At 43.1% G+C, this 14769-nt stretch overlaps 1 protein-coding gene across 2 annotated transcripts in view; it reads left to right on the forward strand.

Annotated features, from left to right (window-relative positions):
* Positions 1 to 14769, forward strand: part of TMEM255A (transmembrane protein 255A) — a 92460-nt gene that overhangs the window by 33027 nt on the left and 44664 nt on the right. For both annotated transcript variants that reach the window (XM_051969234.1, XM_051969235.1), the window contains exon 3: positions 11320 to 11382. In XM_051969234.1, the coding sequence (XP_051825194.1) occupies positions 11320 to 11382 (63 nt within the window). The remainder of the gene's footprint in view (positions 1 to 11319; positions 11383 to 14769) is intronic.

The raw sequence follows: 14769 nt of genomic DNA on the forward strand, positions 1-14769 counted from the left end.
AGCCACTCATGGGGGAAGCTGAAGAGAGGATTCTGGTCCAGAAACAGCCTCTGAGCATCTTTCAGCCATCATTCTGGGATCCTAAGATCCCAAGAGACATCAGAATGTTATAGCCTAACATGCAGTGAAATTGGGGGGGGGGAATAGAATATTAAATATGAGATCAGTGGTTTTCTTTCATTTGGGCTCCTTTCAAGCTTGTGTAGTTACTGAGAAACTGAGGCAGACAGAACTTTGGATCTAGAAAGAAGACCTGGCTTCAAATGCCAGCTCCATTATTTACTACCTGTGTGATCTTAGCTAAGTCCCTTGTCTTCCTTAGGTCTCAGTTTCATCTTCTCCAGGAGAGAATTGAACTAGATGCCCTCTTAGGTCCCTTCCACCTCTAGAGTGAGCAGCCTCTGGCAAAACTCAGGCTCAGAGAGAGAGAGTCACATAGATGGACAGCAGGGACTCAGACCTCGTTTTCATTTGGGGGAAGGGGAGGGCAAGAAGAAAGAAAGGTAAAAGTCCTAAGTAAATAACTAGTCTTTTAAATTTTAAATGTAAAGGTTTTAAATTTAGATGTGTTGTACTAGAGGTGTTTTTCCTTAGATGGGTAGGAGAGATTGGCAAGATCTTGCCTTGGCGTGAAAATAGGTAAAGACTGATAATGGTTCCAAACAGGTTGAGCATGACCCTTGCCTTTTGGACTTTGGGGAACTGAGATGGGGGAGGGGGTTGCCAGATATGACACCCGATACTTTCTCAGACTCTGCGGACATGTTTGTTCATTCCATTCACCCCCCACCTTGGTGCCTATTCCAGCTCCCTCTTTCTCCAAAGGAATACAACTTACTCCCACCCCCCAAGAACGGATTTTTCCAAACTTGCGTCGGCTCCATTTTCCTGCCTTATTTGGCTTTCCTTTGAGTTAAGTTTCTGAGTCATTTGTCAAATTGCACACGTCCCAACCTGAAGAGAAAAGATTGTGATTGGACCGCTGCCACCAGACCAGCTGGACAGATTCCCAGGAGGCCAAGCCAGTGGGGGCAGCATCCACAGTCTCAATCCCCACTCTTCTTCTCTTTCCCTTCTTAGGGTGCAACATCTTTGGGCTCAATCCCCATTCTTGTTTTCTTTCCCCACTTTGGGGGCAGCCTCTACAGCTCAATCCCCCACTCTTGTTCTCTTTCCTCACTTTGGTGGCAACATCTATAGGCTCAATCCCCACTCTTGTTCTCTTTCCCCACTTTGGGGGCAGCATCTATAGCTCAGTCTTCTACTCTTGTTCTCTTCCCCTACTTTGGGGGCAGCATCCACAGGCTCAATCCCCCACTCTTGTTCTCTTTCCTCCCTTTGGGGACAACATCTATGGGCTCAATCCCCTACTCTTGTTCTCTTTCCCCACTTTGGGGGCAGCATCCACAGGCTCAATCCCCCACTCTTGTTCTCTTTCCTCCCTTTGGGGACAACATCTTTGGGCTCAATCCCTACTCTTGTTTTCTTTCTCCACTTTGGGGGCAGCATCTACAGCTCAGTCTTCCATTCTTGTTCTCTTTCCTCACTTTGGGGGCAACATCTATGGGCTCAATCCCCCCCTTCCTGTTCTCTTTCCTCACTTTGGGGGCAGCATCCACAGTCTCAATCCCCACTCTTGTTCTCTTTCCCCACTTTGGGGGCAACATCTATGGGCTCAATCCCCCACTCTTGTTTTCTTTCCTCACTTTGGGGATAGCATCTATAGGCTCAATCCCCACTCTTGTTCTCTTTCCCTACTTTGGGGGCAGCATCTACGAGCTCAATCCCTACTCTTGTTCTCTTTCCCCACTTTGGGGGCAGCATCCACAGGCTCAATCCCCCACTCTTGTTTTCTTTCCTCACTTTGGGGGGAGCATCTATGGGCTCAATCCCCCACTCTTGTTCCCTTCCCCGACTTTGGGGGCAGCATCCACAGGCTCAATCCCCACTCTTGTTCTCTTTCCCCACTTTGGGGGCAGCATCCACAGGCTCAATCCTCCATTTTTGTTTTCTTTCCTCACTTTGGGGATAGCATCTATAGGCTCAATCCCCACTCTTATTCTCTTTCCTACTTTGGGGGCAGCATCTATGGGCTCAATCCCTACTCTTGTTCTCTTTCCCCACTTTGGGGGCAGCATCCACAGGCTCAATCCCCCACTCTTGTTTTCTTTCCTCACTTTGGGGGGAGCATCTATGGGCTCAATCCCCCACTCTTGTTCTCTTCCCCGACTTTGGGGGCAGCATCCACAGGCTCAATCCCCACTCTTGTTCTCTTTCCCCACTTTGGGGGCAGCATCCACAGGCTCAATCCTCCATTTTTGTTTTCTTTCCTCACTTTGGGGATAGCATCTATAGGCTCAATCCCCACTCTTATTCTCTTTCCCTACTTTGGGGGCAGCATCTATGGGCTCAATCCCTACTCTTGTTCTCTTTCCCCACTTTGGGGGCAGCATCCACAGGCTCAATCCCCACTCTTGTTTTCTTTCCTCACTTTGGGGGGAGCATCTATGGGCTCAATCCCCCACTCTTGTTCTCTTCCCCGACTTTGGGGGCAGCATCCACAGGCTCAATCCCCACTCTTGTTCTCTTTCCCCACTTTGGGGGCAGCATCCACAGGCTCAATCCTCCATTTTTGTTTTCTTTCCTCACTTTGGGGATAGCATCTATAGGCTCAATCCCCACTCTTATTCTCTTTCCCTACTTTGGGGGCAGCATCTATGGGCTCAATCCCTACTCTTGTTCTCTTTCCCCACTTTGGGGGCAGCATCCACAGGCTCAATCCCCCACTCTTGTTTTCTTTCCTCACTTTGGGGGGAGCATCTATGGGCTCAATCCCCCACTCTTGTTCTCTTCCCCGACTTTGGGGGCAGCATCCACAGGCTCAATCCCCACTCTTGTTCTCTTTCCCCACTTTGGGGGCAGCATCCACAGGCTCAATCCTCCATTTTTGTTTTCTTTCCTCACTTTGGGGATAGCATCTATAGGCTCAATCCCCACTCTTATTCTCTTTCCCTACTTTGGGGGCAGCATCTATGGGCTCAATCCCTACTCTTGTTCTCTTTCCCCACTTTGGGGGCAGCATCCACAGGCTCAATCCCCCACTCTTGTTTTCTTTCCTCACTTTGGGGGGAGCATCTATGGGCTCAATCCCCCACTCTTGTTCTCTTCCCCCACTTTGGGGACAGCATCCACAGTCTCAATCACCTACTCTTGTCTTCTTTCCCTACTCTGGGGGCAGCATCAATGGGCTCAATCCCCCCCTTCCTGTTCTCTTTCCCCACTTTGGGGGCAACATCTATGGGCTCAATCCCCCACTCTTGTTTTCTTTCCTCACTTTGGGGATAGCATCTATAGGCTCAATCCCCACTCTTGTTTTCTTTCCCCACTTTGGGGGCAGCATCCAAAGGCTCAATCCTCCATTTTTGTTTTCTTTCCTCACTTTGGGGATAGACTCAATCCCCACTCTTGTTCTCTTTCCCTTCTTTGGGGGCAGCATCTATGGGCTCAATCCCCCACTCTTGTTCTCTTTCCCCACTTTGGAAGAACAGACAGAGAGGATCCACCGTATTTGCCCAACCTCTTTAGAGAGATGTCTCTTTGCCCTCCAGGGGAGTCTGTGCAACAGAGATAAAGTACTCCCTCGAAGACCATCTGTGGGCAGGGGTTGGAGGCCAAAGATATTGTGTCTGGCTTCTATGGAAGCCTGTGGAGCTTGCAATATTTTCTCATTGGGGTTGAATTATCCAGTAGAGAGGTCTATTAGGCCCTTGTCTACGCCTTCCCAACCCTAAAGTGCTGATAAAAAAATTGTGCCTTTTTTGGGGGAATGATAAGCTATTAATACACTTTGAGGGCCCACCAGAGGAAGGTCTCTCATCTCCCTATGTCCCCCCAAGGGCATTTCTGAGGATTTATTGTCCTTTTTCTAGCCTCGAAATTTTTTGCCATCAGTTCTGGAAATGAGATATTTCTCTCTGCGCAAGCCCAGCCCTTCAATGAATGTAAATCAAGGCAAGGCTTGTTCGTCTGCAACTAGTGTGAAGATTAATTGGCCTCTTCTCACCATTTTCCCCCTTAATTTAATTTTCATCCTCTTCCGCAGCCCCATCAAGGCCAATCAGTCAGCTGTTGTTCTCAGCCACCCTGGCGGACTCAGCCCACTAATGGCAGAGATGATGGGGCACCGGCTGTCACACCAACCACTTAGAGAAATTACTTTCAAGCATTTACCTGGTTGTTCCTGCTTGCCCCTGAGCGGGGGAGTGCCTTTTGTCTGGAAGTGAAGCTGAGGTGGAGGAAGGGGTGAATAAATGCTAACAGAGATTTTAGTGGGCTAACCACAAGTGCCTGCTGCTTGCAAAAAAGTCCTATCTTTTCAAAAAATAGGGGTGTTAAGGAGTGTGTTGGTTTGTAAAGTACTCCCTGGGGTTGATTGGCATGCTGTTATCTCCAGGACTGCCCTTCCTTTCAAACACGTCCCAGAGTCAGGCTATTGGCCTATAAAAAGATCTCTTCCCAAAAGGGAGATTTGGGTTATAATTCTTGTCATTTACCTCATAACTGAGTCAAAAGAAAATATAGTGTGGGAAGGTCATAGGATCTTGACTCTGGAGCTAGAAGGAAGCTCAGAGGCTACTGAATGCCCCCCCACCCCCATTTTACAGAAGAAGAAACTGAGAGCGGGTTAGTGATTTACCCAAGGTCATACAGCAGAGGTAGGTTTTGAACTTGTATTCTGTGACAACCCCCCCCCCCGCCAAAGTTCATTACTTTTTCTACTCTAGCACTATAACTGAGAAGATTCAAAAATAGGCAGTTATTCATTGAAGGTCATAGGATTGCAGATGATCAAGGCTGAAAGGGATCTCAGGGATCATCTAGTTTAGTCCTCCTCTTGTTGTTTGTCCTTCGTTCTCTAAGAGGACTATGACATCAGGGAGGGGATGCCATGCCATGCAAATGAATTGGATTTAATTGAGTGAGGGCTGAGCAAAGTCCCCTGCCTCACTTTCCCCTCCAGAGCCATCTGGCTCCAGTGATCATATAGAGATCAGGGCAACTCTCAAGAGTTTAGTCCCCCTATTTTACAGAGAAAGGACCAATGAGGCAATTATCCAAGGCCAGCCGGCCAGCTAGTGAGTAGTTAGCAGACACAGCCCCAGCTCTTCCAGAGTTTGCTGCCAGGAAGGGCTTTTTTTCCCCTTTATCTCATCTCCCTCCCTCAGCAGATCACAAATCAATGGGGTCTAACTTCTCTTAGAAACCTCAGAGAGCTTCTGGAAAGTAGTGGGAAAGTGAACAAGATTTGTAGACTTCATTAGATGATTATATTTCATCCTGTGTCATTGTTCCATCGTGTCTGCTAAACAAATTAAGCCTTGGCCCTCAAATGGGGCCAGGGAGCTTAGAAGTAAATGAAGTCTTCAGGAAAGCGGCAGCTAGGTGAAACAAGTTACATAGATCTTTTTAGATAATTCGATTTCACCTTGTGTCTTGGTTGCTTCTATCTTGTCTGCTTCCATCTGCTAAATCAATTAAGCCTCGCTCTCCGAGTTGGGTCGGAAAGTGTAATGTCTGTCCGTGAAGGACCTGGAGATCAGCAGCTGACTGAAAGGATGTGTGGGGATTTCATTATATTGATATCTCAAGTCTTATGACATTAGGTAGTTGCCACAGTAATTAGCCACGGTCGTAAGTCCAAGAAGTTAATAAAACAAGAGAAGACTGTGGATTCACTTTAAGTAAATAGTGGGGGCGAGGGTAATTTTGCTGTGACCTTCAGAGTGGGCTATGTTTATATCTTGGCCAATGGCAAGAAATATCCCTAACTGTTCAAAATAACCACTAGTTCCCATTCTAGAGAAGAGAGTCTATTATCCAGGTTATCAGAGAGAGTGCTATATTTCTTGGGAAAAATGGAAATGCTTCAGGGAGGAAACAAAATGGGAAAATGGTATAAAGAGGTAGAGGACAATTCTATCCTGTCAGATTGGAGAATGTGATACAGAGAAGGAAAGAGAGAAGAAGGACTTCTGAACAGCTGGAGCAATATGTAAAATTCCCATAGGGCTGGTGCTGGGCTACCACTGGAAGAAATGGCTCTTGTGTTCCAAAATATGATGCTGTGCGTACCCTTTGACCTAGCAATACCACTACTAAGCATGAATCTCAGAAAGATTTAAAAAAAAAAGAAAAGGACCCATATGTACAAAAATACTCATAGCAGCTCTTTTTTTCAGGGCAAAGAATTGGAAATTTAAGGGATATCCGTCAATTGGGGAATGACTGAATAAATTGTGGTTTGTGATTATGATGGAATATTATTGTCCTATGGGAAATGATGAGCGGGATACTCTCAGAAAAAAATGGAAAGTCCTCCATGAACTCAAGCAAAGTGAAACGTCCTGTTTACAAAAAAATAGAAACACTGTAGGGGGATCAGCTGTGAATAACTTTGCTGTTCTCAGCAATACAGTGATCCAAGACTACTCTGAAAAATGGTGGCCATACCCAGAGAAACAACTGTATCTAAATAAAGATGGAAACATACTTTTTTTTTTTACTTTGTGTTTCTTGAGGGTTTTGGGGGGGAGGAATCTATGTTTTCTTTTGAAATATGATTTTTATGGAAATTTTTTGTGTAACTTCACATGTGCCTTCTCAATGGGAGAGATGGTCCAAAACCAATCTATTGTCCATTACTTCATGTGTCAGGGAATCCAGTGATTCCTGCAGCAGTGTCATCAACAATTTTTGATGTTCATGAGTCATTTGCCATACTCATAGGGTTAACAAGTCATGCTTTTTCAATAGCACGTGTAGTCAGAGATAGAATCTAGAACTCAAAGTTTTAAAAACAAATGTTGACAATTGAAGGTAGGGAATCCAGGAGAGAAAGGCAGGTAGTGTTTGGTAATGGGATTTGGATTTTGGAACCACAGCTTGATATGTGAGATTGGTGGGTTCTTGACAAATGGTGGAAGGCATCTAACACAAGGGCCAGTAAAAACATTTTCTCCTGTGAAAAAGAGGACAAACCTGTATAGTTCTGATAAACCTAACCAGAGAGAAGCAGCTATAACACAGAAAAAAGTATAGCCTAAGAGGGGACCAATTAATCCGTAGGGTACGTAATCCAAGAAGAGAGTCAACAATAAAACCTATGGCTGCAGATGTCTATATAAAGATAACCAAAGAATGGGCAGTAAATAGGGTGAACTTGAGATCTTAATGCAGTGAGAGAAATTCTCAATCGAGCCCCCTGTGGCCTGGCTCATGTTTGTGGCTAGATAAGTAGAAGGAGATGTAAGTAGCATTGTATTGTAAAAGGTGATGCTGTTATGAGGAATCTAGAAACTGGGGGTGGGGGAATCATGATGGGGAACATATGGTTAAGATACCAGTGGAGTTAGAAATAGAGTATATGAACAGACTACCTGGACAGCAGGAGGAATCGGATGACAGATTTGGGAAAAGATCACAAAAATCTGGCATAGTATAGTGATGAGGGTCCTAAAATGGAGATGGGATAAGGACTAGATTTAGGATTTCATTGATATAGGGATCTCTCAGGCAAAGAAACTCTTGTCTACCAATGCAGGTTGGTGCCTTCTGTGTAGCTCATAGTCTAAGACCCACATTCTTAAACTGTGATTCGAGACTCTGTGCAAGATCTCATAACTGAATTGGGGATCATGAAATTCTGATTTATTAACAGAAAATGTTTGATTTGTATACTTTATATGTGGAGTCATGTAGAAATTTCTCCAGTGAAAAGGGGTCTTGAGTGGGAAAAGTTTTAGAAGCCCTGGTCCAAGAGCCTGGGGCTCTAAGAGATTGAATGACTTGCTAAGGGTCACACAATGAGGATATATCAGAGATGAAATTCACTGCTTACATTCTCTCTTTCAAAAATTTGTAACTTGATTAGTGATCATTTCAGTCTTCAAAAAGTAGAAAATGCAACAAGGACAATTGGTTGCCAAGAAATGCCAAGAACTTTCAGGGCAAATGACCCTTTCATCATAGAGTATTCTTGTTTATTTGCTTGCTTTAGTTTTAGTTTTTGTTAGTAATAGTTTTTCTTCTTAAAATATATGTAAAGATAGTTTTTGACATTCACCCTTAGAAAACCTTGTGTTCCAAATTTTTCTCCCTCCCCTCCTCCTCTAGACAGCACAGCAATCCAATATATGTTAAACATATGCACTTCTTCTATACATATTTCCACACTTAGGCTGCACAAGAAAAATGAGATCAAAAAGGAAAAAAAAATGAAAAAAAGAGAAAAGCAAGAAAACAACAATTTAAAAAGGTAAAAAATACTATGGTGTGATTCACACTCAGGCCCTATAGTCCTCTCTCTGGATGCAGATGGCTCTCTCTCACACAAATCTATTGTAATTGCTGAATCACCTCATTTTTGAAAAGAGCCACATCCATCAGAATGGATCACGATATGGTATCATTGTGCTTTGTACAATGATCTCCTGGTCCTGCTCATTTCACTCAGCATCAGTTCCTGTAAGTCTCTCCAGGCCTTTCTGAAATCATCCTGCTGATCGTTTCTTACAGAACAATAATAGTCCATAACATTCATATACCATAACTTATTTAGCCATTTCCCGGATGATGGGCATCCATTCAGTTTCCAGTTTATTGTCTCTACAAAAAGGGCTGCTACAAATATTTTTGTACACATCATAGAGTATTCAAGAAAAGTAAAGGACTTGTAACCTAGGTTTTGGGAGATCAGAGTTCAAAAGGTTCCAAAAAAGGGATAGGATTCAATGGTTTAGTATTTTTTCAGGGGAAATTACAAAAACAAGAGCCTCCTGAAGAGACTGAGATACACAGGGAACTCATTGATTAACTGAGATCTGTTAATGACTTGTAGAAAAGACTAGAGCAAAAGGAAGTCAGTGAGGATGAATACAAAAGAGGAGGCTATAAAAATAGTGCCAAAAGCTGTATCTCCTTATGAGCTGAAGTTGAGGGGGGAAGCTAAGGATACCTAAAAGGGTTTTTAAAAATTCTTTCTGGGGAGAAAGAGGAGGATAAAAAGAAGGGATAAGATCACCGTTTGGGATGAATGGGTAGATGGATGGACGAACAAATAACAAACAATGATGAGAAAGCACTTGATTTGCATTTTGCTTCTGTTTTTTCTTCTAAGGAGAATGATCTTTGGAATGAAATATAAAACCAAATTGGTTGGGGAGTGGAAACTCAAGATAAATGGAGAGGGCCAGATAGTATCTCATTGCCCTGCTGAATTCGAGACAGTAGGCCGGAACGAACTATGACTGGAACGTTGAAAGAATTTGCCAATGTCATTGTTAAATCACTCTGAACTTTGAAAGATCTTGAAGAATGGGCAAAGTGGTCCCATAAAGGGACTGAAAGTCCCAAGCATAGTTTGGCTTTTTTTTTTTCAGATAAAATTTACAATACATTATTATGGTTAATGGTTTATAAACACTTTAAAAGGGAAATAGTGATCACCAAAAGCTAACATGGTTTCATCAAGGCAGAGTCGTGCCAGAGTAATTTCCTTTCCTTTTATGGGCAGAGTTAAAAGGCTAATGGATCAGGGGAGTACCCAAGATATAATACACTTAGCCTGTCAAGCTATCCTGTAGACAGAACAGAGAAATGAGAGCTAAATGATAAGAGGTGAATTCAGAACTGTTTAAAGAGACCCTAAGAAAAGTCATTAGAAAATCAGTGTCAGCTTACTGTGAAGTCTAAATGGAGTACCCCAGGACTTTGATCAGTGATTTGGCTGACAGTATTGATGGCGTTCTTGTCAAGTTTGGTGATGATACGGTGCTTGTAAGGATAGTTACACACTAGATGAAAGTCTCTATCTCAAAAGATATCACATGCTAGAACCTGCACCTGAAAGAACAAGATAAAATGAAAGTGGGAAAATGTAAATTTCTGTACGTGGCTGAAAAATCCATTTCCCAGTCATAGGATGAGACCAATAGTAGCTTTTATGGAAACGATCTGGTCATCGTAGTTGACCAGATGAACCAATGGAGGCAACTCCCAAAACATCTAACATGATTCTGGGTTGCATCCAGAGAGTCCTGATGGCCAGGATGATGGAGGTAATAATTGTATTCTAATGAGCCCTGGCCAGACCGTACTTACAGTATCATGCTCACCTTTGAGGAAAAACATGCTGGAACTGGCCTAGAAGAAACTGATCAGAATGGGGAGAAAGGATAGGATACGAGGTTTGGAACTAAAGATGTTTAACATAGAGGAGAGAAGACTCAGCAAAGAGTCGTCTTCAGATACTTAAATGGAAATGGCCTCAGACGTGCTCTTGACTCCGGAGAGCAGAGGCTGAACCACTTATCTGGTCCATCATGGAAGATATTGCTAATCAGGCTCAGAGCAAACCTCTGAGATCCCTTTTCTCTGATTCTCCCCCAAGGCTTCTTCTTTGGAACCAAGAATGTTCCCACCTTGTGTTTGTCACCAAACACCCGTCCCTTGTGCCGATGTTTCCCCACTCAACATTTCTCTGTATTTGTTTATTGTTGGGAGACTTTTGGAGGCAGGTATTGCTTTGATTCTGTCCATTGTTGCTTCAGGCTGTCTCATATACAACTCTCCTTGAAAGATTAAACATTCAGGCTTTCACCGATGACAGCCCTTCAGTCAGCAAGTCCATTAGCAGGTATTTATTAAACACTATGTGTTAGCCCCTCTGCCGGGTGCTGCACAAACACGCCATCTCCACGCACCAAGAATTAAAAGGAATGAGAACTGGGAGAAGCTTATGCAGAGCGAATACGTGTATGTTACATGAAGTCATTTCCCTTCAGTCTGGGAGCGGGGTTTGTACCCCCAAGACACGTTTGTCAAATGTTAGGGGAAATATTCTTCCATTAATTACCTTAGCCGGACAGGCAAATTGGGGGATGGTTTGGACGCTGCATTGGGACCGTCATGGTCAGTTTACTTGCCTCTTTCCCTTAATGCTCAGTACATCAAAAGGGTACTTAAAGAAAACAAAAAATCCCTACCCAGCAGTTGGCCTTAATGACAAAAGAGTAAACATAAGCATAATTTATTTACTTAACCATTTCTATTTTGATATATCAATGACCCCTAATGGAGACCAAAGCTATCATTGGTTCGATATAGAAACCATTAAGTTCCAGAACTCAGATACAATTTGCTTTCTTGCTGGTCACCGATGGGCATTTACCCCCTTGGAAGCTAGTGGCAACTTAGGTAATTAACTGTGACATTCACTGAGTGTTTTTTCTAAAGCGATGTCATCTGTTTTTGTTTTTCCAGCTTGGTTTTGGATCATTTCTCGGAATCATCGGCTCAAACTTAATTGAAAATAAAAGGCAAATGGTAAGTTTGTTAGCAGTGGCATTAAGAGCCAGAGAGGGCTTTTATATCTTCCACTGATGTACGATTATGATATAGGCTTGATTCAAAGATAATTCATATCCAGCTTAGAAAAAAATCCAGCCTCCTTGAAACAGAAATACATTTTATGGAAACTTTAATGGAGACACACCGTTGATGGTAGGAGCAGGCCATATAACACTCATTCTCGAGAGCTTAAAGGCTTACAAAGTGCTTTTTTCACCACTCTGTGAGATAGGTAGTATGTAATTGTCACCGTTTTATACATGGGGAAACCAAGGCTCAGAAAGGAAGAATGATTTGCCCAAGGGTCATACAGCTAGTAAGCATCAAAGGCAGGATTCGAACCTAGGCCTCCAGGTTCCAAGTTCAGAACTCTTGTTTAGTCATTCAGCCGAGTCCAACTCTTTGAGACCCCCCCCCCCATAGACAATATCACATTGATACAATCCATGTGCTTTTCTGGGCAAAGTTGCTACAGTGGTTGGCCATTTCCTCCTCCAGTGAATTAAGGCCAACAGGTTGAAGTTACTCACCCAGGGTCACACAGCTATTGTGTCCGAAGCTGGGTTTGAACTCCAGGCCCAGGGCTCTATCCACTGGAGCGCCACCTAGCTGCCTCACTTTCTACTACATCACACTGTATTTCTTCTGGTGAAGAGTAGTTAGTTACCTCCATTAAATGGAGATGGACCCCCCAAAACTGCCATATTTGAGTATCACCAAGCAAATTATTAGCTTTCTACTTCCTATTTCCCAGAATGCCCTCAGCCTTTTATCCTTGGGGGTGCTTCTTTTAATATGTTTTCTTGATGATTGGGGGCCACGTTTTCCGAAGGATAGTAAAAATTAGAGCTTAACCAGAATGGAGTGACTGAGATGAGGAGGGGACTCCAAGTTGGCATGTCAGAATCAGTCAAAGGGACCAGGGAAGAGAAGTCTGAGGGAAGACACAATAGCTATCTTCAGATATTGCAAGGGCTGTTTTGGGGAAAGAGGGCATTTGATGTATTTGTTAGGTATGGCTCTAGAGGACAGAACCAAGAATAATAGAAAGAAAGTGGAGATACAGGGAGGCAGATCTCAGCTCAGAATCTGAGGAAGATCTTTCTTCCTATTGACACTGTCCATCAACAGAACGAGCTCCGTATTCAAGGGTGGAAAACGATGGAAAGGTGTAGATGGGAGTGTGTGAGTGCTTCTCCCAGTGTGTTTCTCACGATGCTTTTTTTTTTTTTTAACAACTTGTATAAAGATCTAGATAGGATACTTTTTATGTCTACAAGATGACATGAATCTGGGAATAGTAAACTTCATGTTGGATCATAGAGTTAGGATTCAGAAAGTTCTTAGCAGGCTAGAACACCAGGAAAAGGTTAAGGAGATGAAATATTGTAAGAATAGATGAAAAATCTTACACTTGGATTTAAAAAATCAATTTCTACTGGGATTCAAAAAATTAATTTCACAAGTACAAAATGGTAGAGACATGAACTAGACTACAATTAATGTGAAAAACATCTGAGGATTTTAGTGAACTCCATACTGTGGCATGGGGCATCTGGGTGGTAGAATGTTGAGCCTGGAATCAGGAAGACCTGAGTTCAAATCCAGCCTCGGGCACTACCCGCTGTGTGATCCTGAGCAGGTCACTTAACCTCTGGCTGCTTTAGCTTCCTCATTGATAAAATAGGGATAATAATAGTACCTACTTTACAAGGATGCTGTGAGGATCAAATGAGCTGACATATACAAAGTGTTGTGCAAATCTTAAAGCACTATATAAATGGCACCTATCATCATCATTTTTATTTTAGGTTATGAGTGGGACTGGATGGCTCCTGAGGTCCCTTCCAATTGACTATTGAGTGATTCTATAATGAGATCTCCTGAGGGGGAAGATATGTTGGTCTCTGGCCAGCAGAGGGGTCTAGATCTTAGGTGAGATGATCTGCCAGCCTCAGCAGGAGGAGATGGGAGCTTGATGATCTACCAAGACAAAGGCCACTTGGCTTGGTACTGAGTTTATTAGGCTCTTGTCATTCCTCCAGGCTCAGTACATCTGCACCTGGATTCTGGTTCTTCAAGTCATCTGAATGAGAGCCAACTGTTTTATAGAAAGGAGTGGGGTCTCTAGCAGGATCATTTGATTTTCCATTTCTGATGTCACAGATTAGCAATTTCTAACTCAAAGGTTTGAAGTACCAGTTAGATAAAGAAGCACTGAGGAAGTGCCCCCAGGGTATTTGGCCAAGAACAAGTAGTTATATATTCAGTTTAATAACGATGTTTTAAGTGTTTACTTTGTGGACTACACCTTTTAGAGGCTAAACAAACTCTCCAAAGTCTCTGCTTCCAAGGACTTTACATTTTGTTAGGGGACTACCATACCACTTAACAAAATAGAAATTGTTTGAGGGGGTAGACAGCACTGAAGACTAGGTTTATGAGAAAAGGTTTTCAAGGGGGATAGCATCTGAACTGAGCCTTGAAAGAAACTCAAACTTTATGGCAAGTATCTCTGAGAAGAATCTAGTGTCCAAGATATGTAGAGAATTGATGCAAATATGTAAGAACAAAAGTAGGTAAATGGGCAAAAGATATAAACAGTTTTCTAAAGAGAAAATTTAAACTATCAACAACTGTATGAAAGATTGCCCCGATTTATAAATGGAAATTAAAGGTAGGAAGCAAACAATCGACAAGCGTTTACTAAGTACTTACCATGTGACAGGAACTTTACAAAGAAAGGCAAAAACATAGTCTCTGACCTCAAGGAGCTTATGTTCTAATGAGGCGACAACATGTAAACAATTATGCAGCATGAATGGGAAGTTCCAGAGCAAAGTGGGGTCTATATAGGGGTAGAATATAGGGAATGCAGTGTAGCAGGAAAGGTTTCTTACAGAAGGTAGGATTTTAGCTGGCACCTAAAGGAAACCATGGAAACTGGGAGGTAGAGGTAAGGAGGGAGAATATTCCAGGCATGGGGGACAGCCAGTGAAAAGACACAGAGATGGAAGATGGAGTGTGGCTGTGAAGAAGAATACAACTAAGACCAAATAGGATTCTATATTTGATTCTGGAGAACCAGTGTTACTGATGCGTGTTGGGAAGGGGCCGATGTGACCAGACACGTACTTTTAGCAAGATCCCTTTGGCAGCTGAGTGGAGGATAGATTGGAATGAGGAGAGACTTAAGGAAGGAAGATCCTGCTCTCCCAGCAGGCTACTGTGATAGAGCTACAGTAATAGTCCAGGCATTAGATGATGAGGATCTGCACCAGAGTGATGGCAATCAGAGGAGAGAAGGGGGGTATATTCAAGAGATGCTGCAAAGCTAAAAATCAATAGGCCTTGGCAGCAGAT

Source organism: Antechinus flavipes, chromosome X (assembly GCF_016432865.1).
Source record: "Antechinus flavipes isolate AdamAnt ecotype Samford, QLD, Australia chromosome X, AdamAnt_v2, whole genome shotgun sequence".
Classification (NCBI taxonomy): domain Eukaryota; kingdom Metazoa; phylum Chordata; class Mammalia; order Dasyuromorphia; family Dasyuridae; genus Antechinus; species Antechinus flavipes.